The 27,116-nt window shown below is 50.3% G+C and overlaps 1 protein-coding gene across 1 annotated transcript in view; it reads left to right on the top strand.

Moving 5' to 3' along the window:
• The window catches only part of OBSCN (obscurin, cytoskeletal calmodulin and titin-interacting RhoGEF), a 636,219-nt gene that overhangs the window by 588,291 nt on the left and 20,812 nt on the right, over positions 1-27,116 (top strand). The window contains exons 102-112 of the mRNA XM_073561015.1: positions 6,418-6,570; positions 6,914-6,959; positions 8,981-9,058; positions 9,986-12,704; positions 14,014-14,139; positions 14,974-15,081; positions 15,213-15,380; positions 15,561-15,683; positions 19,909-20,076; positions 24,018-24,102; positions 24,298-24,537. Coding sequence (XP_073417116.1) covers positions 6,418-6,570; positions 6,914-6,959; positions 8,981-9,058; positions 9,986-12,704; positions 14,014-14,139; positions 14,974-15,081; positions 15,213-15,380; positions 15,561-15,683; positions 19,909-20,076; positions 24,018-24,102; positions 24,298-24,537 — 4,014 coding nt within the window. The remainder of the gene's footprint in view (positions 1-6,417; positions 6,571-6,913; positions 6,960-8,980; positions 9,059-9,985; positions 12,705-14,013; positions 14,140-14,973; positions 15,082-15,212; positions 15,381-15,560; positions 15,684-19,908; positions 20,077-24,017; positions 24,103-24,297; positions 24,538-27,116) is intronic.

Below are 27,116 nucleotides of genomic sequence, written 5' to 3' on the forward strand. Positions count from 1 at the left end.
CTCTGTTTTGCACACTCTGATCAGCGCCTTCTTGCCCCCTTTTTCTGGTCACTCACTTTCTTGCCTTTTCTCTATTTTGCACACTCTGATCAGCGCCTCTTTGCCCCTTTTTCTGGTCACTCACTTTCTTGCCTTTTCTCTGTTTTGCACACTCTGATCAGCGCCTCTTTGCCCCCTTTTTCTGGTCGCTCACTTTCTTGCCTTTTCTCTGTTTTGCACACTCTGATCAGCGCCTCTTTGCCCCCTTTTTCTGGTCGCTCACTTTCTTGCCTTTTCTCTGTTTTGCACACTCTGATCAGCGCCTCTTTGCCCCCTTTTTCTGGTCGCTCACTTTCTTGCCTTTTCTCTGTTTTGCACACTCTGATCAGCGCCTCTTTGCCCCCTTTTTCTGGTCGCTCACTTTCTTGCCTTTTCTCTGTTTTGCACACTCTGATCAGCGCCTCTTTGCCCCCTTTGTCTGGTCGCTCACTTTCTTGCCTTTTTTTCTGTTTTACACACTTTGATTAGCACCTCTTTGCCCCCTTTTTATTCGGACTCCCATGACAGCACCACGAGAGAGGGGATCCGCCCTATAGGAACAGGAAACCTACAGATACAAAAGGGCGGCACCTCTCCCACGCATCAGTTGGTTTCCTGTTCCTGAGGGGACGGGATCCTACAGAAGAATTGGATCCCAGGCCGGCCAGCCGACACCGGTAGCGAGGGGGTCTCCTACCTCGGCCTGGTTCGGATCTCCTGGAAGGCGCCACGGTGGCCCAGGATGGGTGTCACGGCGGTGGCGTGGACAGCAGGGAGCGGCGTCCGGAGGATGTCCGTCTCCGGAATTAAGCCGCCGCCGGTAAGTATACTCCCCCCCGGGGATTCCCGGCTCCGGCGGCGCAGATATGTTGGCAGCGCTGTGCAGGGGGCTGCGACCGGGCGCTGCTCCGGAGCTCCCGGGCGTCCCGCGGGGCTTCCGGCGTTTCCGGGGTAGCGGTGACGTCAGGGGGCGGGCGGAGGAGGCGCTTCCGGGTCAGCGCGCCACTGCGCATGCGCGGCGATTCCAAGATGGCGGCGCCCATCGGAAACACCGATGGCGCGGGGTCGGGCGCCAGCTGGGGTAGGGAGCTCCGTTAAGGAGGGGGGAGGGGCGCGGCATGGATACTGCTGACCGGAGGAGGGGGTATTTAGGCGGGACCCGGGCAGGGTACCTTGCCTTGGCCACATTACTACATGCAGCAGTGTGCAGCAGCAGCAGTGGTAATGGAAAGCGATCGAGAGCAGCAGCAGCAGCAGCGGCAGAAGCAAGGGCAGCAGCGGCAAACATCACTGCCGCCCCTGGATGACCTTCGGCAGGTCAAACAGAAAAAGAAAGGGTCCCGTGACAGTAATGCGGGACGAAGTGACCAGTCCACTCGTAAGAGCTCCTCCAGGCAGACAGGAGCATCGACCGAAAGAAATCCCCCTCGTTCTCCGGTACTTGATTGTGGCACTGGTAAGTGATCTTCGTGAAAGTTCACTCAGTGACGGGACCCCCCTTCTGTGTTTTTCTTTTTCTAGGGAAAAAAAGCTACAAGTAAAAATAAGCATAGGGTATGCGCACTCTGTGCATGCCCATTACCGGACGCGTGCCTCAAAAGATTGTGCCCCCCCTGTATTCAGCAGACGGTGGCAGAAGAGTCGCCTGCAGTAGCGGCGAGTTTGAGAGACATTGTCAGGGTAGAAATGAGGGAAACCCTAAAGTCCTTGTCTCAGCCGCAAAGTCTAAGGGGCGAGGTCCCGGCGGAGTCTGATTCCTCGGTAGAGTGGAGAAAAAGCAGAGACTCCCAGGCTTCATCTCCCTCGTCCTCCTCAGGAGAAGAGGACTCGGGGCGATTTTGTCTGCCTCTTGACCGGGTAGACAAGCCGGTCAAAGCAGTCAGAGGGACAATGGAGGTAGAGGAGCCTAAACCCCATTTATCCATGCAGGATGTCATGTTCGGTGGGCTGGAACAGAGGAAGCGGAGAGTCTTTCCGTTAAATCAAAAGATACAGGATCTGATCCACAGAGAGTGGAAAAAACCGGACAAAAGAGGGTCGCTACCACCAGCCCTCAAAAGGAGATACCCCTTCGACGATCCAGCAGTAAGTTCTTGGGACAGAGCCCCCAAATTAGACGCTGCCATTGCGAAGGCATCAAAAAAATCCTCGCTCCCCTTTGAGGACATGGGATCCCTTAAAGATCCCTTAGACAGGAAAGCTGATACTTTCCTGAAAAACACCTGGGAGATGGCGGCCGGGTCCTTAAGACCAGCAGTGGCTTCAACGTGCACGGCCAGGTCCATGATGGTCTGGTTGGACCAGTTGGAGTCAAAACTAAAACAGGGTACATCAAGACAGACAATTCTTGGGGCCCTACCGACCATCCAGGAGGGAGCAGCCTTCCTGGCAGATGCCTCAGCGGATGCAGTGAGAATGGCCGCCAGAGCAGCAGGTCTCTCTAACGCAGCTCGCAGAGCCCTGTGGCTAAAGTGCTGGCAGGGAGACATCCAGTCCAGAGCAAAGCTCTGTGCGATTCCATGTGAGGGCGAATATTTGTTTGGAACTGTCCTAGACGAGCTGCTTGAAAAGGCGGGGGACGACAAGAAAAGATTCCCAAACCTTTCATCAGCGTCCTACCGTCGCCCATTTGGTAGAAGGAGATTTGGCCAGGGGAGAAGGCGCAACTCTTCGCCTGTTAGAGATCGACCCAGATGGGAAGACAGAAGGAGACGAGGTACGGGCTATATGTTTACACGCTCGTCGAGAGATCAAAAGAAACCAAATCAATGACTAGCGGTTCCCGTGGGGGGTAGACTGTCATCCTTCTTCCCGGCATGGTCACAGATTACGAATAGTGACTGGGCGCGTAAGGTAATATCCACCGGGCTTAGGTTGGAATTTACCCAGATCCCGCGGGACACCTTTAAACTGACCCCCTTAAGATCTTCTCATCTCGAACAAGGGGCTTTAGAAGCGGAAGTCTTGAGCCTATGTCAGAAAAATGTCCTGGTAGAGGTTCCAGAGGCTGAAAGGGGAAGAGGGTTTTACTCTCCCCTGTTTCTAATCCAGAAACCTGATAACACATTCAGAACGATTATAAACCTTCGTTCCCTTAACGAGTTTTTGATTAATCATACATTCAAAATGGAGTCCATTAATACAACAATAAAAATATTGTTTAAAGGTTGTTTTATGGCAGTCATAGATTTGAAAGACGCGTACTATCATGTACCTATCCATACAGACTTCCAGCAGTTCCTGAGGGTGGCAGTTTCAGTAGAGGGCACAGTACGTCATTTTCAGTATAGAGCCCTTCCCTTTGGTCTCTCAGCAGCACCCAGGGTTTTTACAAAGTTAGTGGCCGAAGTTATGGCTCACTTACGAGAGGTTGACGTCTTAATCATTCCATATTTAGACGATTTCTTGATTGTAGGAAAATCGGTGGGTCATTGTAAATCCCAGATAGAAAAAGCTAGATCCAGGTTAGAAAACCTGGGATGGATTTTAAACTACGAGAAATCCCGACTCCAGCCCTTAAAAATACAGAAATTTTTAGGGTTGATACTAAATTCAGACACTCAGCGGTGCCTGCTACCACTAGATAAATTACAAAAGATACAGGAGCAGGTTCTTCGGGCAATGGATAATCCATCTATGACCCTCAGACAGGCCATGTCCCTGTTAGGTTCTCTAACTTCATGCATCCCAGCAGTAAGGTGGGCACAGTTCCATACCAGAACCCTTCAAAACGACGTCTTGATTAATAGCAGGGCCCTTGGAGGCTCCTTACAGGGTCGGATGTGTCTAAGCCCCTCAACTGTTACATCACTGAGATGGTGACTTGAGAGCGAGAACCTAGCGTCAGGGGTGCCCTGGATAACACAGATAACCCGTATTATAACCACAGACGCAAGTTCCTTCGGTTGGGGAGCCCATATGGGGGACATAGTGGTACAGGGCCAGTGGGATTCTAATTCTGAAATCTCATCCAACCAGAGAGAACTATTGGCGATAGAGCGGGCAGTCAAGAAACTCATTATCTACCTGCAGGGCCATCATGTGAGGATACACTCGGACAACCAGGTAGCGGTAGCATATGTCAACCACCAAGGTGGAACCCGCTCCAGCGCTCTGATGCAGATAACAGAACGGCTCCTCCAGATAGCAGAGAGAAATTGTCTATCTTTGACCGCGCTCCACATCAGCGGAAAGGACAATGTAAGAGCAGACTTTTTAAGCCGCAAGGCTCTAAGACAAGGAGAATGGGCTTTGAACAAAGATATTTACCGCCAGATTGTCCGCAGATGGGGCCAGCCAGAGGTAGACCTCTTTGCCACCAGAAAAAACAGAAAAGAAAGATTGTTCTGCTCTCTGAACCCCAGGGAAAATCCCCTGGCGGTGGATGCCCTACTGATAAGATGGGACTTTTCTCTGGCATACGCCTTCCCACCATTGAATCTTCTTCCTCTGGTAGTCAGGAAGATCAGAGAGGATCAGGCAAGAGTCATACTGATTGCCCCCTTTTGGCCCAGGAGGACCTGGTTCGCGTGGTTGAGGACCATGTCGGTAGGCGATCCCTGGGTACTGCCGAACCTTCCGGATCTCCTCTACCAGGGGCCAGTCAGCCACCCACAAGTAGCGGGACTTCATTTGACGGCGTGGTATTTGAAAGGTCACTATTAAAAAATAGAGGGTTCTCCAAGAACTTAATTGACACCCTCCTAAGAAGCAGCAAATTAACCACCTATCTATATCTATGCTAGGACCTGGAAACGCTTCCTGTCCACCTTTCACTTTGACATCAGAGATGGAATTCCCACGAAACATATTCTGGAATTTCTCCAGAAAGGTTTCGAATTGGGTCTCTCCACAAGTACGCTAAAAGTACAAGTTTCAGCCTTAGGGGCCCTGTTTGCAGCTGATATTGCAAAGGATTATTGGGTAGCAAGGTTCATCAGAGCAGCGGCCAGATCGAGACCTATACACAAAGACAGATGCGTACCGTGGGACTTAAACTTAGTCCTTGCAGCCATGACAGAAAGTCCGTTTGAACCTTTAGATTCCGCCTCACTAAAGATTATATCTCTTAAGACAGCATTCCTGGTAGCAATAACATCCGCGCGTAGGGTGAGCGATATACAGGCACTTTCCAGATTGCCTCCTTACACAGAGTTTTTACAGGATAGAGTAATCCTAAGGCCAGATCCAGCATACCTTCCCAAGGTAGCAACACAATTCCACAGGACACAGGAGATAGTTCTGCCTTCCTTCCTCCCTAACTCAACCAACCCTAAAGAGCAGAAACTCCAGGCGTTAGATATTAGAAGATGCTTACTGACATATTTAGCAGCCACGGATCCTTGGAAGAAGGAGAACGCATTATTCCTATCCTTCCAAGGTTCCAGGAAAGGATACAGAGTATCAAAACGCACATTAGCAAGGTGGATTAGGGAGGCTATCTCTCTTGCCTACACAGCAGGTGGCGGTCCGGCTCCACAGAACCTGAGGGCACATTCCACTCGGGCCATGGCATCATCCTGGGCGGAGAGATCTGGAGTATCAATTGATCAAATATGTAAGGCGGCCACCTGGTCATCTCCTTCCACCTTTTTTAACCACTATCGGTTAGACATGGGTGCCTCCTCAGACCTCACCTTCGGGCTAAGGGTGCTGCAGGCTGTAGTCCCTCCCTAAGTTAGTTTACATCTCTGTAATTCTCTCGTGGTGCTGTCATGGGAGTCCGAATAAAGTATTAAGTTACGTACCGGTAACGGTATTTTTCGGAGGCCCATGACAGCACCCTTAGTTCCCTCCCTTGTTCACATATAGGGGTGCACTCCTTAGAAGATTGTTCATAGAATCACCTTATGTGGGAGATGGTATGGAATAATTCTGTTAAATAGGGTAGATAGGTTGTATATATCATATGTTGTGTACTAACCATGGTAGCCTCTCAAGCTCTGTAATCCAACTGATGCGTGGGAGAGGTGCCGCCCTTTTGTATCTGTAGGTTTCCTGTTCCTATAGGGCGGATCCCCTCTCTCGTGGTGCTGTCATGGGCCTCCGAAAAATACCGTTACCGGTACGTAACTTAATACTTTCTGGTCGCTCACTTTCTTGTCTTTTCTCTGTTTTGCACACTCTGATCAGCGCCTCTTTGTCCCCTTTTGCTGGTCACTCACTTTCTTGTCTTTTCTCTGTTTTGCACAATCTGATCAGCGCCTCTTTGTCCCCTTTTGCTGGTCACTCACTTTCTTGCCTTTTCTCTGTTTTGCACACTCTGATCAGCGCCTCTTTGCCTTCCCCCGCTGGTCACTCACTTTCTTGCCTTTTCTCTGTTTTGCACACTCTGATCAGCGCCTCTTTGCCCCCTTTTTCTGGTCGCTCACTTTCTTGCTTTTTCTCTGTTTTACACAGTCTTGTCAGCACTTCGCCGTTTGCAGGTCAGAATGACAGAGAGACGCTGATGAATGTACAACAAGGAAAGATCAACTGGAGCTGTCCGGCCTTCACCCAGCTGAGCGCCAATGCGCAACACTTCATGATGGCGACCGTCCACATGTCTCCTGAGTGAGTCCATACATGTGAACCAAGTGCACTCGTAGCAAACATGCCACATATAATGGTTATGCAACATTTTAGGATCTTTGACTGCTGTCAATGAATGAAAGTATTTGTAATTGCATCTACACACTGAATACCCTGTCCTGACCCAGTCCTACTCACAGCTGAGGATTTGTTACAGTGTATCATTGTATACAATTTTCAGTCAAACACAGTAGCCTCAGGCTGATAGCTCTCACCTGCGGATATATTGTAACAAACCCTCAGCTGTAGAGTAGGGGCTGGATACATTGTATCTCTTCCTGTTATGCTTTCTATCATTAACTGTTTGTGCTCTTGGTCCTGGCAGCGCCCGGCTCAGCGCCAGCGATTGCATCCAGCATCGGTGGTTTACGGTGAGTAGTGTTGGATATTTTGAATTTTTCTGGCTGTGACACAGATATGTAGTTATATTATAGTTTTGTTCCGTTATTACCTGCTCTTGTTTAAGCACTACTTAATTCTATTATTCCTCTTTTCCTTCTCCCCTTCTTTCTTTTCTCATTGTTCTCTGCTTCTCCTAATCATTTTATCATTCCACCTCTTATTCATCCTTATGTTTCTACTTCTTCCTCTCCTCATCCTTTCATGGTCTTCCATCTCCTTTTTCTTCTCTTCTTTCTCCTATTTCTGCTCTTCCTTTTTCTCCTCATCCTCTCCTTTCTTCTCCTTTATGCTTTTTCTTCTCTTCTGTTCTCTTTCTTTTTGCTCTTCTTCTGCTCTCTTTTCTTCTGCTCCCTTCCTACTCCTCTCCTCCCTTCCTACTCCTCTCCTCCCTTCCTACTCCTCTCCTTCGCCTTGTCCTCTTTCTCCTTTTTCCCTTTTCACCTATTTTTTCCCCCTTTCTTTTTTCTTCCTTTTACTCTTCTTCCTTTTTCTCCTCTTTCTTTTTCTCTTTTTTTCCTTTCTTCTCCTTCATCTTCTTCTACTAATTTATTCCTTCTCTTCTTCCTCTATCTTTTCCAATATTTTTTCACCTCTTTTTTTCATGTCTTTTTCTCATCTTCCTCTTTCTCCTCTTTCTTTCTCTGTTCGTCTTCTTCTTCCTCTATTCCTTTTCCTCTTTCTCCTCCACTTCTCATTTTCTTCTGTTCTCCTTCTCCTTTCTTTCCCTTCTTCTCTTCCTCTGTTCTTCTCCTTTTTTCTCATTTTGTTCTCCTCTTTCTCAACATCATCTCCACTCTTCCTTCTCCTCTTCCACATTCCTCTTCTCTTTTTTTATCCTAGCTTCCTACTCCTGTTCTTTACCTCTTCCTCTTCCCTATCTTCTTCTTCTGTTCTTCTCTTTATCCTCATCTTCTAATCTCTTCCTTCTCATCTTCTCCTCTGTTTCTTTCTCCTCCTCTCTCCTCTCCTTTTCTTATTTTCTTTTCTTCATGTTTTTCTTCTCCTCCTCTTCTCCTGTCTTCCTTCTTCTCTTCCTCTTTCTTTTGCTCGCTTCTTCTGTTTTTCTTCTTCTGTTTTTCTTCATCTGTTCCTCTAAATCTTTTACATTTTTTCTCCTTTATTCTTTCTCCTTTTCCTCTTTCTTCTCCTCCTCTTCTTCTTCTGTTCTCATCTTCTCTTCCTCTTTCTTCTCCTTTCTCCTCAACTCCGTTTTCTTCTTCTCTTCTTCTTCTTCTGTTTCTCTGTTCTTCTTTCTTCTCCTATTTCTTCACCTCATCTTCACTCTTCCTTTTCTTCCTCTTTCTCCTCCTCTTTCTTCTTCTAGCTTCCGACCCGTTTTTCACTTCTTCCTCTTTCTTCTTCTTGGTCTTCTCCTTCTCCTCTTTGTTCTCATCCTGTCTTCTCTTCTTCTTCCATTGTTCTTTTTATCTACTCTCTACCTTCACTTCTCCTTCTACTAATATTCTTTGTCCTCTTTCTTCTCTTCTCTTTCTTTCTCTCTCGTCTTTTTCCTGTTCCCGTATTGTTCTTCTCCTCTCTTCCTTTATTTTTCTTCTCTCTCTTCTTTCTTCTCCTCTTCCTCCTGCTCTCCTTTTTTCTTGTCGTCTTCACTTAATCTTTTCGTCTTCTTCTGTTCTTCTCCTCTCTTCATTCTCCGCATTTTTTCCTTTTCTTTGTCTCCTCCTCCTCTCTCCTTTCTTCTCCTCCTCTTTATTATCCTCTCTTCCTTCTCTTCTTCTGTCTCACATGACAGACCTGAGTGTTATCTATGAGGTGAACTGTTCTTGATGACATTTAGACATTGAGGCGAGCAGGGATTTTCCCTGTTCTGTTGTCCGATTAATGATCCTTTGGGTCCAACTGTGACTTAAATCGGGGAACCAACAATTGAGAAACCTACAGCTCCGCAGACACTGACCGGACACAGCAGCCCATATCTTACCTCTACTGATGGTTCTAATCATTTCTTGGTGTCCATATTCTATTCCAGATGAACTCTGGTCCTGAGGACACTCAACCAATCAGCTCCAAGAACCTCCGATTCCTTGTTGCTCGCAGCCGCTGGCAGGTGAGTGGAGGAGCATAATGATTAGAATTGAGCAAAACGAATTCACAGAAAGGGCCGTGGTCCAGCGGCTTGTTGGTTCTTCATGGCACCGCGAACTTCTGACTACCTTCAAGCATCCTGCGCGGCTCTCTGATTACGAGACCCTCTATAAGTCATTACTCATCACGCCACAACCACATTACATCTCCAGGCCTACCAATCAGAAGAGGCCATTCAGGTCGCAGTCAGTGGGTGATGGTTGGCAGAGCCTGGACCTGAGACTTACGGCACCTCATTGACACACACGGTGCAGAAATGTTGCAGTCTCATTTTAAAGATTTGCACCGTGTTTGGTAGTGGAAATCCCACACCTTCTCACTGGTGATGTAGAGAGGGGCCACCTCATCCCCCAATCTACATGTGGCACCCTCTTAACTTTCTCACACTGTGCCGAGAAAAGGAAGCCAAGCTTGAGTCATCATGAGGAAAGATGCCTCATGTTCCCTGTGATTCAGAGCTGTCACCAAGGGTGCCATAGTGACAACGTTCCTGCTGTGGGAAAATATCATCCTGAAAAATGCAGAAATGTTCTTGTTTTTGAAGCTCCATGAAAAATGAGCTTTTCTTTGAATAGTCTATGTATTGTATGACCACTGCGGACAATTACACAACCATTCTTGGTTATTATTATTTCACTGATGATATTCTCACTTTCTTGGGAACTACAACACAACATGACAATAAGTATGTGTGATAGCTAAAAAATGTTGTCCATAAACCATCAGGTCAGCATTAGCATTGTCCATCCTGCGCCGCTGTAATAGATTTGGTCAGGAACCGGGCGTGCTCCTATACCGTTCTATTCGACCTCAGAAGCTCCTGGTTCTTGCACCTTGTGCCATATTCTGTGAATTCACCTGGTAACTTTGATTCCCTTTGTGTTTTCAGCGCTCGTTGATGTGTTATAAATCCATCCTGGTGATGAGGTCAATCCCGGAGCTTCTGAATGGAAGGCCGGAGAGCACGTCACTGGGCATCCCCCGACACTTGGTGGAATGCAGCAGCTCCTCATCCAGTAGCGGCTCCTCTTCTGATAACGAGAGCGACATCAGTCCCACTGCGAGAGATTGCAACCCTTCTCTTGAGCTTCACTTGTCCATTTTCAAAATGTCTGAAAATGAAACACTGGAAAAGTCGGAATCTGAAATGAGCAAAGACGAAAAAGACATCCTAGAAGACAAGAAAATGGAAAGTCCTGACGTCTCGCCAATTGCAAGGCACAAACGTGAACATGATAGCGTCATTGACTCAGCCAAAAGTCAAAAGGATCTGGAGGATGATGACAAAATGTTGGTTCATTCTGTGGAATCTTCTCCAGGAAGGCGACTCATGCACAAATCCGCCACCATTGAAGTTGGGAGCCTTGCATCTAAAAAGCCAAAAACTGGGTCCTTTGTTAGGGGGACTTCTGCCGACAGCGCTCTGCTACTTCAGAGAGCGGCCGACAAGCCTTCATTAGTGTGTGTGCCGAGGCAGAGTATCATCAATAGCACCTTCTACAGTCAGGATTCTGAAGGATCTGCTGTGGCTCTAAAAGATGGCTCACTGAAAGAGAAAGACTTCATCCGACATCGGGAGCGAGCTCGCAGGAGTTTAATGAAGGCCGGATATTCGCCAAAAATTCTGAGTGGTTTGCGAGAACCACTCCTGGAACAGTTCGCTATGGAACAAAGAATGTTGTCTGACCAAGAAGGACAGCTCGGCTCCCTCAAGAAATCCGCTTCCTTTGACACAGCAAAGGGCTCCTTAAGGTCCTCATTCAAGGTGTCCAGCAGAAGTCGTTCTCTTGATGACTACAAATCACGGCCCTTGAGTGTTTATAAAGGGACTGTGGTGGAAGAAGCAGATTCTCAGAAAGCTGAACAAGGAACATTTAAGAAGATGGACGCTGACCGACATCCAGACGACTCTGCAAGGTCGCTCTCTGCACCTCCTGAGAGCCGTCCATATTCTGCACCTGTAACGCTGTCTTCCACACAAAGACCTCTGTCTGCACCCCCTACAGATAGAGACCGCACTATTCTAGCAGTTTTCCATCAGCATCCTATACTTGAGACCACTGGAAGTAGAGAAAGACCATCGTCTGTACCACCACAACTTGAAGAAAGTACCGTAATAGCATTTGTGAGACCAAGTCACACACCAGAAACTGCAGAGATGGGAAAAACAGACCCAGTAATTGCTGCACCACAATCTCCTTTCCACGTCCAGGACCAAAGTCTCCCCACCTTAGACATTTGTGGTGGAGTGACGTTTACTGTCCATAGCACTTCTGAGGGAAATGACTTTCTAATCACTGATAATTCTTCAGAAGGAGATAAATGCACAGAAGCTGTCACTGTGGACAAGATGAGAAGCGAAGAGTTCAAAGTTTGTGTAGGGTCCGAGACAGAAGAGTCATTTAGAATTGTAGTAGACAACACAACTCTAACTGTGAAACATCAGGAGAGCATGCAGGAGCACGTCACAACATGCGAAAGGACCAGCCCTGCCCCCACACCAATTATGATAGCTACAACCAAAGCAGCATCAGAAGATCAGACCCCCAAACCTTCGATTACAACTGAGATCATAGTCGCACAACCTGGTGATGGAGACAAGATATCACCAATCGATCAAACATTTGACCTCCGGAAAGGTCATAGAGAAGAAATATCTCCAGCTAAAAAGATAGAAACTATCCAGGAACTGCAGATCCTGCCGGGTGACCATGATGCCTCTACACACAGCGATGGTCGCCAAGTTGTAGGTGGAGATTCGCAGTGTCCTGAGTATAGTGATGGAAACCGTGCTACACTGGAGGACTTGCTCGGAGAGATGTCCTCTTTGTCAGATGAGATGGATGTGCTGGCAAGTGAACAGAAGCCGATCAGCCAGGAAGCTTTTCCTCATATTCCTCCCCAAGGATTACAAGATGTCTCTGTTGGCTGTCCTGCGATGGACACAGACCCCAGCCCTGTGGAGCAGATCTTGAAGGAACCAGAGGTCGCTTCGGTCTCACAGTGTAGCTTCTATGAAAGTCTCTCTCGGGCTGAAGCCTCCACCATTGAGAGTCGCAGCTCCAGTAAGACTTTTATTTCCCATTCAGACAGCTCTGGCACAGGGCGACGATCTGACAACTTCTCAGACTTTGATGAAGCTGGTCGACATTCAGAGGTGTCACTGGTGGAGATTGGTGGAATTCATCATGAGCAGTCATCCACGAGTCCCAAGTGTCTCCTGTTTGCCGCTGCGCCCTCCCATCTTCATGATTTTTATGACATATTTGCATCTCCACAGAAGTCTCTGTTGATAGAAGAAGAGAAGTTCCAATTGTCATCTTCGGCTTCTCCACATCCATCAGAATATGGTGAAACGGCCATGGAAACCTCGTCTGAGGCGGCAGGGAGGGACGCCCGGGCCTGTCTCCCTCTGCAGCCATTGGATCTACAGCAAAGCACAAACAAAGACAGAAAATCCTCAAGGAAACGGATCAAACTCTTCCGGCTTCACGGAAAATCGGAGAGAAGTGTGAAAAGCACAGAAACCAGTCTGAAGCAGAAGGTCAAAGCGTCTGTGGCTAACATATCCCGAATCATCAAAAGAAAACCCGGAAACGGGAAAGAAGGTGAAAAAACAGAAAGAATCTGAGTAATGTGACCTCCAGTCTACCCCAAATACCTCCATATACTCCACCATGTACACCAAATCCCCCTCTATACTGTAAAGACCCCCACATGCATGAAATTCACCCGCATACCAAATACACCCACATCCAGACATGACCACGACCGTGTGACCCGACGGAACTCCGCCAGCATGACCGGACATGACTCCACCGACGTGACCCAACGTGCCTGTCCTAAAAAGATATCTCGCCCTGTGTGACTAAACCTGACCGTGGCTATGTGACCGGACATGACCGTGCCTGCATAACCGGACGTGACCCCGACTGTGTGACCGGACATGACCACGCCAACGTGACCCCACCTGCATGACATGAAAAGATGACTCTGCTGGTGTGACTAAACCTGACCGCGGCTACATAATAACCGGATGTGACCGCACCTGCATGACTGGACGTGACCCTGACTGCGTGATCGAACATGGCTCCACCTGCGGGACCCCGTCTATGTGACTGGGCATGACCCCAATTGTGTGATCGGACATGACCCCACCTGCGTGATTGGTCGTGACCCCACCAACATGACCCCGACTGCATGACTGGGCGTGACCTCACCTGCATGATCGGATGTGACCCCGCCTATGTGACCGGACATGACCGTGCCTGCATAACCGGACGTGACACCGGCTATGTGACCGGACATGACCGTGCCTGCATAACCGGACGTGACCCCGACTGTGTGACCGGACATGACCATGCCAACGTGACCCCACCTACATGACATGAAAAGATGACTCTGCTGGTGTGACTAAACCTGACCGCGGCTACATAATAACCGGATGTGACCGCACCTGCATGACTGGACATGACCCTGACTGCGTGACCGAACATGGCTCCACCTGCGGTACCCCGTCTATGTGACTGGGCATGACCCCAATTGTGTGATCGGACATGCATGACCCCACCTGCGTGATTGGTCATGACCCCACCTACATGACCCCGACTGCATGACTGGGCGTGACCTCACCTGCATGACCGGATGTAACCCCGCCTATGTGACCGGACATGACCGTGCCTGCATAACCGGACGTGACCCCGACTGTGTGACCGGACATGACCACGCCAACGTGACCCCACCTGCATGACATGAAAAGATGACTCCGCCTGTGTGACTAAACCTCACCGCGGCTACATAATAACCGGATGTGACCCCGCTTGTGTGACCGGACATGAACGTGCCAGCATAACCGGACGTGACCCCACCGATATGTAGGGATGTGGCCCCGCCTCTGTGACTGGTATATATGATCAGCAGGTCCATCAGAGGAGATGAAGTTTCCAGTTGCAGATCATGGATCAGTCAGTAAAATCTCTGCATCAGTGAAGAAGAAAGGACTCCCGACCTTCAGATTGCCGAACCTGATCGGCAAAGAAAGAGGTCAGTGACCCTGAACCCCAGAGAGACCCCAAAAATGTGGGACAGTAGTGTGCACCAACGGGGGAAAAGCCAGAGCTCACATCTCACTGCAGCCCTTGTTTCTCCACTGTCTGCACAGTGACAACTAGCAAGATAGAGAGCACAGCTCTGGATGTGACAGGAGGATAAGACACAATGTAACAGCAGAATAGTGACTGCCGCTCTAGAGTGGACTGGAGGATAAGAAACGATGTAACAGCAGAATAGTGACTGCAGCTCTGGAGGTGACTGGAGGATAAGACACGATGCAATAGCAGAATAGTGAGTGCAGCTCTAGAGGTGACTGGAGGATAAGACAAGATGTAGCAACAGAATAGTGACTGCAGCTCTGGAGGTGACTGGAGGATAAGACATGATGTAATAGCAGAATAGTGACTGCAGCTCTGGAGGTGACCGGAGGATAAGACATGATGTAACAGCAGAATAGTGACTGCAGCTCTGGAGGTTACTGGAGGATAAGAAATGATGCAATAGCAGAATAGTGAGTGCAGCTCTGGAGGTGACTGTAGGATAAGACAAGATGTAACAACAGAATAGTGATTGCAGCTCTGGAGGTGACCGGAGGATAAGACACGATGTAACAGCAGAATAGTGACTGCAGCTCTGGAGGTGATTGGAGGATAAGACACAATGTAACAGCTGAATAGTGACTGCAGCTCTGGAGGTGACTGAAGGATAAGACCTGACATAACTGCAGAATAGTGACCGCAGCTCTGGATGTGATTGGAGAATGTTGAGAGACTACTGTTCCCTCTCGGATGTTTTCTTGTCTTTTCTGGACTCGTTCTTTTCCAGCTCCAGCGTTTGTGGAGGAGCTGACGGACCAGACGGTTGTGGTCGGTCACTTGGTGACGTTATCCTGCAGGACGGTGCACGCTGTGACAGACGTCGAGTGGTACAAAGGTGAGATCGGCGTTATTGGAGGCGACATTTACCCACCGTGCCATGTGTAGCAGCTAGAATAGCGGTCGCTCCAGAGCACAAATCGTAATGGTCACCCTTCTATAATGTGTCCTGTGCCCTCTCCTTTCCAGATGGCGTTTCCCTCCAGAGCAGCGAGCGCGTCCTCATTTCCTCCACACTGAAGAACTACCACCTGCTCACCATCCTGGTGGTGACTGCGCAGGACCTGGGCATCTATGCCTGTGTGGCCACCAACGTGCTGGGCAGCGCCTCCACCTGCTGCATCATAAAGAAAGCCGGTAAGTGAGGTTCCCGCTGATCCGCAGTGTGATGCACAGCATGCTAGTGAGGAGGCCCAGCATGGAGAGACAGCTGGGACCCTCTGTGGTGCCCCTCCACCAGCTGTCAGTCCCTGGTCATCCTCTCCTGTCCAGCCATCCCACTCCCCAGATAATAATGGTGTGTCTGTATATCCCCAGAGATCCCTTGCTGCCCCCGAAGCCCAGAGGTAGCCCAGACCTACCGGGACGGAGCACTGATCGTATGGAGACCTGTGGAGTCCAGCACTCCGGTGACCTACTTCCTGCAGTACAGAAAGGAGGGTGAGCAACGTCCGGCAAAATATCAGCTGCTGCAGAACCTCATTTTTTGAACACTTCATTGGAGGATACAGGAAACCATGGAAGTCAGATGCCACCTGGAGGCTGACACTAGCAATACATCGTAAGAAAAATGTCGGCTGCTCCCAACAGGTGACACCTGTCCTGCCAGCTCCCAGCTATTCCGTTTACATTAGTGTCACGCAGGAAGCAGACACAGGTCAGCCATGATACTTCTCATAGCAGATAGATAGACTTTCCCAGGGTCTCCTATTCCTCCCGAATTCTTGTCCGTTCCTGATTAGGTTGGTCTGACTAGGATTAGGGCTCAAAGGCCTTAGACATGACAATTTTACCGATGCATTCGGAAGGCCTCTTCTCCTTCGTTGTAAAATGAATGGCCGTGCGCCTCCTCGGTCTCTGCCTTGTCCATTTCCGTGTGTATGGCTTACAAAACTTCAGGTCAGAACTTTCAGCAGGAAAGGGGGAAATCGGCGCCACAGTATTGGCCTCCTTAGATCCGTGGGACGTTAGTCTGGTCCCGGACACTTATCCTGTTGAGACGATCAGAGAAATTTCTCCGCTCCGGCTTTCAGGCAAGGTGTTCTTTTTCATCTCAGCGATCTCTTCCATGAGGCAGGGCTTGCGTGGGTGGCTCTCCTTCCCCAGGACAGAGTGGTCCTGTATCCAGATCCCACCTTTCTTCCTAGTGTTGTTCACATTAATGAGATTGCTTCGTAGGCGCTCCGCATGTCATCTCCCAGAGAGGTTTCATTTGATCTGCTGTGGTCAGAGCAGTGCCTGTGTTTCACAGCTGCTTTCAGATGTTCAGATGCCTTGTTGGTCCTTGCGGAGGTTTGGCCACATCCAGGGCTGCCATTGCTGAAGATAAGACGAAGCCAGGGTGCAGCCAGTTGGACACGGCACACCATCTGAACGGTAGAAGCTTCCTGGGTCATGCGCTTCCAGGTGTCTGATCTTTTCCTGGGTCATGCGCTTCCAGGCGTCTGATCTTTTCCTGGGTCGTGCGCTTCCAGGTGTCTGATCTTTTGCTGGGTCGTGCGCCTCCAGGTGTCTGATCTTTTCCTGGGTCATGCGCTTCCAGGCGTCTGATCTTTTCCTGGGTCGTGCACTTCCAGGCGTCTGATCTTTTCCTGGGTGGTGCGCCTCCAGGTGTCTGATCTTTTCCTGGGTCGTGCGCCTCCAGGTGTCTGATCTTTTCTTGGGTCGTGCACTTCCAGGCGTCTGATCTTTTCCTGGGTCGTGCGCCTCCAGGTGTCTGATCTTTTCCTGGGTCGTGCACCTCCAGGTGTCTGATCTTTTCCTGGGTCGTGCGCTTCCAGGCATCTGATCTTTTCCTGGGTCGTACGCTTCCAGGCGTCTGATCTTTTCCTGGGTCAGGTGCCTCCAGGCGTCTGATCTTTTCCTGGGTCGTGCGCCTCCAGGCGTCTGATCTTTTCCTGGGTCAGGTGACTCCAGGCGTCTGATCTTTTCCTGGGTCGTGCGCCTCTAGGTGTCTGATCTTTTCCTGGGTCGTGCGCTTCCAGGTGTCTGATCTTTTCCTGGGTCGTGCGCTTCCAGGCGTCTGATCTTTTCCTGGGTCATGCGCCTCCAGGTGTCTGATCTTTTCCTGGGTCGTGCGCCTCCAGGTGTCTGATCTTTTCCTGGGTCGTGCGCCTCCATGTGTCTGATGTTTCCCTGGGTCGTGCGCCTCCAGGTGTCTGATCTTTTCCTGGGTCGTGCGCCTCCAGGTGTCTGATGTTTCCCTGGGTTGTGCACTTCCAGGCGTCTGATCTTTTCCTGGGTCGTGCGCTTCCAGGCATCTGATCTTTTCCTGGGTCGTGCGCCTCCAGGCGTCTGATCTTTTCCTGGGTCGTGCGCTTCCAGGCATCTGATCTTTTCCTGGGTCGTACGCTTCCAGGCGTCTGATCTTTTCCTGGGTCAGGTGCCTCCAGGCGTCTGATCTTTTCCTGGGTCGTGCGCCTCCAGGCGTCTGATCTTTTCCTGGGTCAGGTGACTCCAGGCGTCTGATCTTTTCCTGGGTCGTGCGCCTCTAGGTGTCTGATCTTTTCCTGGGTCGTGCGCTTCCAGGTGTCTGATCTTTTCCTGGGTCGTGCGCTTCCAGGCGTCTGATCTTTTCCTGGGTCATGCGCCTCCAGGTGTCTGATCTTTTCCTGGGTCGTGCGCCTCCAGGTGTCTGATCTTTTCCTGGGTCGTGCGCCTCCATGTGTCTGATGTTTCCCTGGGTCGTGCGCCTCCAGGTGTCTGATCTTTTCCTGGGTCGTGCGCCTCCAGGTGTCTGATGTTTCCCTGGGTTGTGCACTTCCAGGCGTCTGATCTTTTCCTGGGTCGTGCGCTTCCAGGCATCTGATCTTTTCCTGGGTCGTGCGCCTCCAGGCGTCTGATCTTTCCCTGGGTTGTGCACTTCCAGGTGTCTGATCTTTTCCTGGGTCGTGCACCTCCAGGTGTCTGATCTTTTCTTGGGTTGTGCACTTCCAGGCGTCTGATCTTTCCCTTGGTCGTGCGCCTCCAGGTGTCTGATGTTTCCCTGGGTCGTGCACTTCCAGGCGTCTGATCTTTTCTTGGGTTGTGCACTTCCAGGCGTCTGATCTTTTCTTGGGTTGTGCACTTCCAGGCGTCTGATCTTTTCCTGGGTCGTGCGCCTCCAGGTGTCTGATGTTTCCCTGGGTTGTGCACTTCCAGGCGTCTGATCTTTTCCTGGGTCGTGCGCTTCCAGGCATCTGATCTTTTCCTGGGTCGTGCGCCTCCAGGCGTCTGATCTTTCCCTGGGTTGTGCACTTCCAGGTGTCTGATCTTTTCCTGGGTCGTGCACCTCCAGGTGTCTGATCTTTTCTTGGGTTGTGCACTTCCAGGCGTCTGATCTTTCCCTTGGTCGTGCGCCTCCAGGTGTCTGATGTTTCCCTGGGTCGTGCACTTCCAGGCGTCTGATCTTTTCTTGGGTTGTGCACTTCCAGGCGTCTGATCTTTTCTTGGGTTGTGCACTTCCAGGCGTCTGATCTTTTCCTGGGTCGTGTGCCTCCAGGTGTCTGATGTTTCCCTGGGTCGTGCGCCTCCAGGTGTCTGATGTTTCCCTGGGTCGTGCGCCTCCAGGTGTCTGATGTTTCCCTGGGTCATGCGCCTCCAGGCATCTGATCTTTTCCTAGGTCATGCGCCTCCAGGTGTCTGATGTTTCCCTGGGTCGTGCGCCTCCAGGTGTCTGATCTTTTCTTGGGTTGTGCACTTCCAGGCGTCTGATCTTTCCCTGGGTCGTGCGCCTCCAGGTGTCTGATCTTCTACTCTATAGGGCTGCTACTTCGACTTTAGCTCTCATCTTTGCAGAGATCTTACCTTAGTGTTTGCAAATGCAGGTCTTGGTAGAATGGTATTGTGTCAGTCACTTGGGAGGTCACCTGAGGGATAGCTATTGCTCCTGCAATATTATTAGCTTTCCCTCCACAGGGACTGAACGTCTCAAGGTTTCCTTTTGTCCCTCAGTGGAGAGTCTGAGAAAAAAAGGTTTTTCAGTACTTTCTGTAAAATCTTTCTCTTAACCTTCATTGGTGGACACAGCCCCTTCCTTGTTTGGGGGTTTTGGATTTGCTCTTCCTATTGTTTTTTCACTCACTGAATAGCTGGGCGTCGTCTGCCCAGTGTCGTGTGCCTAGTGTCGTCTTCCTGGTGTTGTCTGCTCAGTGTCGTGTGCCCGGTGTCATCTGCCAGGTGTCGTCTGCCAGGTGTCATCTGCCAGGTGTCGTTTGCCCAGTGTTGTCTGCCCAGTGTCGTGTGCCAGGCGTCGTCTGCCAGGTGTCGTCTGCCAGGTGTCATCTGCCAGGTGTCATCTGCCAGGTGTCGTTTGCCCAGTGTTGTCTGCCCAGTGTCGTGTGCCAGGCGTCATCTGCCAGGTGTCGTCTGCGTGATGTTGTCTGCAAGGTGTCATCTGCCAGGTGTCGTTTGCCCAGTGTTGTCTGCCCGGTGACGCCTGCCTGTTGACATCTGCCCGGTGTCGGCTGCTGGGGAGGAGGCAGCTTTTTTCATAAGATGCATTCTTAGTGTCAGACCCAGTGGCAGCATATTAAGCCTTGGTTCCTGTGTCTTCCAATGATGGTTATGAGAAAGAAATTTTAAGTTCCTAAAATCCTTTTGTTACACACCTGAGCTGCTGCAGAACCTCACAATACACCTCCATAGCTGCAGCACTTTGTGATCCTGTATGTGTCTCTTCTGACAGGCGAGGAGTGGCGGGCGCTGACTCTGGACATCTCTGATTGCTGTTACTCTGCCCACACTCTGTGTGAGGGTCACGTCTACTCCTTCCGCCTCGCCTGCATCAGTAAGGCAGGGATGGGGCCGTACAGTGAGCCGTCTGCCGGTGTGAGGATCGGGAGGCCGAGCCCAGGTCAGTCCATATATATACTGCAGCTCCTGCACTCACCATTGGGATGCCATCAGCCAGGGAGAAGAGATCAAGTCGGCCATGACCAACTGTGACAATACACTGTAACAAAGAAGTCAGCTGACCGGCCATGCAGGTGTAATATCAGAGCTGAGCTACGAGCACGAGGCAAAGTGCTGTTCCCTCTTCCCAGCACAAGACATCAACAAAGGCAAAGATTGACAAACTGCAGCATCATCCCCCTCCTCTCCCTATCACAGACCATGCTGCAGTATCATCCCCATCCTCTCCCTATCAGACCCTGCTGCAACATCATCCCCCTCCTATCCCTATAACAGACCCTGCTGCAGTATAATCCCCCTCCTTTCCCTATCACAGACCCTGCTGCAGCATCATCCCCCTCCTCTCTATTACAGGACAGACCCTGCTGCATCATACCCCTCCTCTCCCTATCACAGACCCTGCTGCAGCATAATCCCCATCCTATCCCTATAAGAGACCCTGCTGCAGTATAATCCCCCTCCTTTCCCTATCACAGACCCTGCTCAGCATCAACCCCCTCCTCTCTATTACAGGACAGACCCTGCTGCATCATACCCCTCTTCATCCCTATCACAGACCCTGCTGCAGTATCATCCCCATCCTCCCCCTATCACAGACCCTGCTGCAGCATCATCCCCCTCCGCTCCCTATCACAGACCCTGCTGCAGCATCATCCCCCTCCTCTCCCTATCACAGACCCTGCTGCAGCATCATCCCCCTCCTCTCCCTATCACAGACCCTGCTGCAGTATAATCCCCATCCTATCCCTATCACAGACCCTGCTGCAGCATCATCCCCCTCCTCTCCCTATCACAGACCCTGCTGCAGTATAATCCCCCTCCTATCCCTATAACAGACCCTGCTGCAGCATCATCCCCCTCCTCTCCCTATCACAGACCCTGCTGCAGTATAATCCCCATCCTATCCCTATCACAGACCCTGCTGCAGCATCATCCCCCTCCTCTCCCTATCACAGACCCTGCTGCAGTATAATCCCCCTCCTATCCCTATAACAGACCCTGCTGCAGCATCATCCCCCTCCTCTCCCTATCACAGACCCTGCTGCAGTATAATCCCCATCCTATCCCTATCACAGACCCTGCTGCAGCATCATCCCCCTCCTCTCCCTATCACAGACCCTGCTGCAGTATAATCCCCCTCCTATCCCTATAACAGACCCTGCTGCAGCATCATCCCCCTCCTCTCCCTATCACAGACCCTGCTGCAGTATAATCCCCATCCTATCCCTATCACAGACCCTGCTGCAGCATCATCCCCCTCCTCTCCCTATCACAGACCCTGCTGCAGTATAATCCCCATCCTATCCCTATCACAGACCCTGCTGCAGTATCATCCCCCTCCGCTCCCTATCACAGACCCTACTGCAGCATCATCCCCCTCCGCTCCCTATCACAGACCCTGCTGCAGTATAATCCCCCTCCGCTCCCAATCACAGACCCTGCTGCAGTATAATCCCCATCCTCTCCCTATCACAGACCCTATTGCAGCATCATCCCCCTCCTCTCCCTATCACAGACCCTGCTGCAGCATCATCCCCCTCCTCTCCCTATCACAGACCCTGCTGCAGTATAATCCCCATCCTATCCCTATCACAGACCCTGCTGCAGCATCATCCCCATCCTCTCCCTATCACAGACCCTGCTGCAGTATAATCCCCCTCCGCTCCCTATGACAGACCCTGCTGCAGTATAATCCCCCTCCTCTCCCTATCACAGACCCTGCTGCAGTATAATCCCCCTCCTATCCCTATAACAGACCCTGCTGCAGCATCATCCCCCTCCTCTCCCTATCACAGACCCTGCTGCAGTATAATCCCCATCCTATCCCTATCACAGACCCTGCTGCAGCATCATCCCCCTCCTCTCCCTATCACAGACCCTGCTGCAGTATAATCCCCATCCTATCCCTATCACAGACCCTGCTGCAGCATCATCCCCCTCCGCTCCCTATCACAGACCCTGCTGCAGTATAATCCCCATCCTATCCCTATCACAGACCCTGCTGCAGCATCATCCCCCTCCTCTCCCTATCACAGACCCTGCTGCAGTATAATCCCCATCCTATCCCTATCACAGACCCTGCTGCAGTATCATCCCCCTCCGCTCCCTATCACAGATCCTACTGCAGCATCATCCCCCTCCGCTCCCTATCACAGACCCTACTGCAGTATAATCCCCCTCCGCTCCCTATCACAGACCCTGCTGCAGTATAATCCCCATCCTCTCCCTATCACAGACCCTGCTGCAGTATAATCCCCCTCCGCTCCCTATCACAGACCCTGCTGCAGTATAATCCCCATCCTCTCCCTATCACAGACCCTGCTGCAGTATAATCCCCCTCCGCTCCCTATCACAGACCCTGCTGCAGAATCATCCCCCTCCTCTCCCTATCACAGACCCTGCTGCAGAATCATCCCCCTCCTCTCCCTATCACAGACCCTGCTGCAGTATAATCCCCATCCTATCCCTATCACAGACCCTGCTGCAGTATAATCCCCATCCTCTCCCTATCACAGACCCTGCTGCAGTATAATCCCCATCCTCTCCCTGTCACATACCCTGCTGCAGTATAATCCCCATCCTCTCCCTATCACAGACCCTACTGCAGCATCATCCCCCTCCGCTCCCTATCACAGACCCTGCTGCAGTATAATCCCCCTCCTCTCCCTATCACAGACCCTGCTGCAGCATCATCCCCCTCCGCTCCCTATCACAGGCCCTACTGCAGCATCATCCCCATCCTCTCCCTATCACAGACCCTGCTGCAGTATAATCCCCCTCCTATCCCTATAACAGACCCTGCTGCAGCATCATCCCCCTCCTCTCCCTATCACAGACCCTGCTGCAGTATAATCCCCATCCTATCCCTATCACAGACCCTGCTGCAGCATCATCCCCCTCCTCTCCCTATCACAGACCCTGCTGCAGTATAATCCCCATCCTATCCCTATCACAGACCCTGCTGCAGTATCATCCCCCTCCGCTCCCTATCACAGACCCTACTGCAGCATCATCCCCCTCCGCTCCCTATCACAGACCCTGCTGCAGTATAATCCCCCTCCGCTCCCTATCACAGACCCTGCTGCAGTTTAATCCCCATCCTCTCCCTATCACAGACCCTATTGCAGCATCATCCCCCTCCGCTCCCTATCACAGACCCTGCTGCAGTATAATCCCCCTCCGCTCCCTATCACAGACCCTGCTGCAGTATAATCCCCCTCCGCTCCCTATCACAGACCCTGCTGCAGTATAATCCCCCTCCTCTCCCTATCACAGACCCTGCTGCAGAATCATCCCCCTCCTCTCCCTATCACAGACCCTGCTGCAGTATAATCCCCATCCTATCCCTATCACAGACCCTGCTGCAGTATAATCCCCCTCCGCTCCCTGTCACAGACCCTGCTGCAGTATAATCCCCATCCTCTCCCTGTCACAGACCCTGCTGCAGTATAATCCCCATCCTCTCCCTATCACAGACCCTGCTGCAGTATAATCCCCCTCCGCTCCCTATCACAGACCCTGCTGCAGTATAATCCCCCTCCTCTCCCTATCACAGACCCTGCTGCAGCATCATCCCCCTCCGCTCCCTATCACAGGCCCTACTGCAGCATCATCCCCATCCTCTCCCTATCACAGACCCTACTGCAGCATCATCCCCCTCCGCTCCCTATCACAGACCCTGCTGCAGTATAATCCCCCTCCTCTCCCTATCACAGACCCTGCTGCAGAATCATCCCCCTCCTCTCCGGAGAACGGAGATTAATATATTCTATTCACCAATCAGCCTGAAATAAGGGAGACAAGCTTTCTGCATAATATGGGGAGCCCGGGTGAGTGCTGTCCCTTTCATGGTAATGACTCTCTCAATCTCACTTTGACCAGCGATTGTACAATCATCCGGCGCTTCAGAGTTTCACGATTCATCAGAGGGAGGATTCCGCGCAGATTTACAGATGGACGGAAGGAGGTGAGATGTGATGATGTCGGCGTGTTAGGGTCAGGAGTATTTCCACTGTCAGGGTGGGGTATACAGTATCTTTGGTCAGGGTCAGTTATATCCACAGTCAGGGTCGGGTATATCCACGGTCTGTACTTGATCCGTGTCATGTGGAGGACGCCGCTGCCTCCATTGCTCATTCTTGCATGTGTCTGTGCTCCGCAGGGGTCGGTTCGGTGCTGTCAGATTGTGCACAGAGAGGTCTACGGGGCGGCTGTTCGCAGTGAAGATTATCCCGTACACGGAGAAGACCAAGGAGACGACGCTGCGCGAGTATCAGATGCTGAAGAGTCTCCATCATAGCAACGTGGTGCAGCTGCACGCGGCGTATCTCAGCCCTCAGGACCTGGCGCTCATCCTAGAGTTGTGCGAGGGCCGGCGGCTGCTGCACTGCCTCGCCACGGGGTAATGGCACCTGCTGCAAAAAAGTAGCCCCTCTGATGATCACCAGCACTGACCACTAGGGGGCGGCGAATACCAAACTGCTGAATGAGGACTAGTTCGGGGTGTGGCGTAACAGTCATCCAGCACTATCACGTATCACACATCACGTATATCTCTGGTATCACACACATCACATATACAGTTGTGGCCAAAAGTATTGACACCCCTGCAATTCTGTCAGACTCAGTTTCTTCCTGAAAATGACTGCAAACACATTCTTTGGTATTATTATTATCTTCATTTAATTTGTCTTAAATGAAAAAACACAAAAGAGAATGAAGCAAAAAGCAAAACATTGATCATTTCGCACAAAACTCCAAAAATGGACCAGACAAAAGTATTGGCACCCTCAGCCTAATACTTGATTGCACAACCTTTAGCCAAAATAACTGCGACCAACCGCTTCCGGTAACCATCAATGAGTTTCTTACAATGCTCTGCTGGAATTTTAGACCATTCTTCTTTGGCAAACTGCTCCAGGTCCCTGATATGTGAAGGGTGCCTTCTCCAAACTGCCATTTTTAGATCTCTCCACAGGTGTTCTATGGGATTCAGGTCTGGACTCATTGCTGGCCACCTTAGAAGTCTCCAGTGCATTCTCGCAAACCATTTTCTAGCGCTTTTTGAAGTGTGTTTTGGGTCATTGTCCTGCTGGAAGACCCATGACCTCTGAGGGAGACCCAGCTTTCTCACACTGGGCCCTACATTATGCTGCAAAATTTGTTGGTAGTCTTCAGACTTCATAATGCCATGCACACGGTCAAGCAGTCCAGTGCCAGAGGCAGCAAAGCAACCCCAAAACATCAGGGAACCTCCGCCATGTTTGACTGTAGGGACCGTGTTCTTTTCTTTGAATGCCTCTTTTTTTCTCTATGTTGATGCCTTTGCCCAAAAAGCTCTACTTTTGTCTCATCTGACCAGAGAACATTCTTCCAAAACATTTTAGGCTTTTTCAGGTAAGTTTTGGCAAACTCCAGCCTGGCTTTTTTATATCTCGGGGTAAGAAGTGGGGTCTTCCTGGGTCTCCTACCATACAGTCCCTTTTCATTCAGATGCCGACGGATAGTACGGGTTGTCACTGTTGTACCCTCGGACTGCAGGGCAGCGTGAACTTGTTTGGATGTTAGTCGAGGTTCTTTATCCAACATCTGCACAATCTTGCGTTGAAATCTCTTGTCAATTCTTTTCCGTCCACATCTCGGGAGGTTAGCCACAGTGCCATGGGCTTTAACCTTCTTGATGACACTGCGCACGGTAGACACAGGAACATTCAGGTCTTTGGAGATGGACTTGTAGCCTTGAGATTGCTCATGCTTCCTCACAATTTGGTTTCTCAAGTCCTCAGACAGTTCTTTGGTCTTCTTTCTTTTCTCCATGCTCAATGTGGTGCACACAAGGACACAGGACAGAGGTTGAGTCAACTTTAATCCATGTCAACTGGCTGCAAGTGTGATTTAGTTATTGCCAACACCTGTTAGGTGCCACAGGTAAGTTACAGGTGCTGTTAATTACACAAATTAGAGAAGCATCACATGATTTTTTGAACAGTGCCAATACTTTTGTCCACCCTCTGTTTTATGTTTGGTGTGGAATTATATCCAATTTGGCTTTAGGACAATTCTTTTTGTGTTTTTTCATTTAAGTCAAATTAAAGGAAGATAATAATACCAAAGAATTTGTGTTTGCAATCATTTTCAGGAAGAAACTGAGTATTATCTGACAGAAATGAAGGGGTGTCAATACTTTTGGCCACAACTGTACCTCCGATATCATATCTGTCACGTATCGCACAGTGTACTCTGCACACATCACATGTATCACACCCATATCTGGTGTCACACACATTACACATCTCACAGTGTACTCCGCACACATCACATGTATCACACACATCACACAGTGTACTCCGCACACATCACATGTATCACACATCTCAGTGTACTCCGCATACATCACATGTGTCACACACATCACACATCTCACAGTGTACTCCGCATACATCACATGTATCACACACATCTCACAGTGTACTCCGCACACATCACATGTATCACTCATCTCAGTGTACTCCATACACACCACATGGATCACACACATCACACATCTCAGTGTACTCCGCACACATCACATGTATCACACACATCTCATTGTACTTTGCACACATCACATGTATCACACACATATCACAGTGTACTCCACACACATCACATGTATCACACACATCTCAGTGTACTCCGCACACATCACATGTATCACACACATCTCAGTGTACTCCGTACACATCACATGTATCACACATCTCACAGTGTACTCCATACACATCACATGGATCACACACATCACACATCTCAGTGTACTCCGCACACATCACATGTATCACACATCTCACGGATCACACACATCACATCTCAGTGTACTCCGCACACATCACATGTATCACACACATCTCATTGTACTCCGCACACATCACATGTATCACACACATCTCACAGTGTACTCCGCACACATCACATGTATCACACACATCTCAGTGTACTCTG

This window comes from Dendrobates tinctorius, unplaced genomic scaffold (assembly GCF_039654945.1).
Source record: "Dendrobates tinctorius isolate UK_male_01 unplaced genomic scaffold, ASM3965494v1 ptg000311l, whole genome shotgun sequence".
Classification (NCBI taxonomy): domain Eukaryota; kingdom Metazoa; phylum Chordata; class Amphibia; order Anura; family Dendrobatidae; genus Dendrobates; species Dendrobates tinctorius.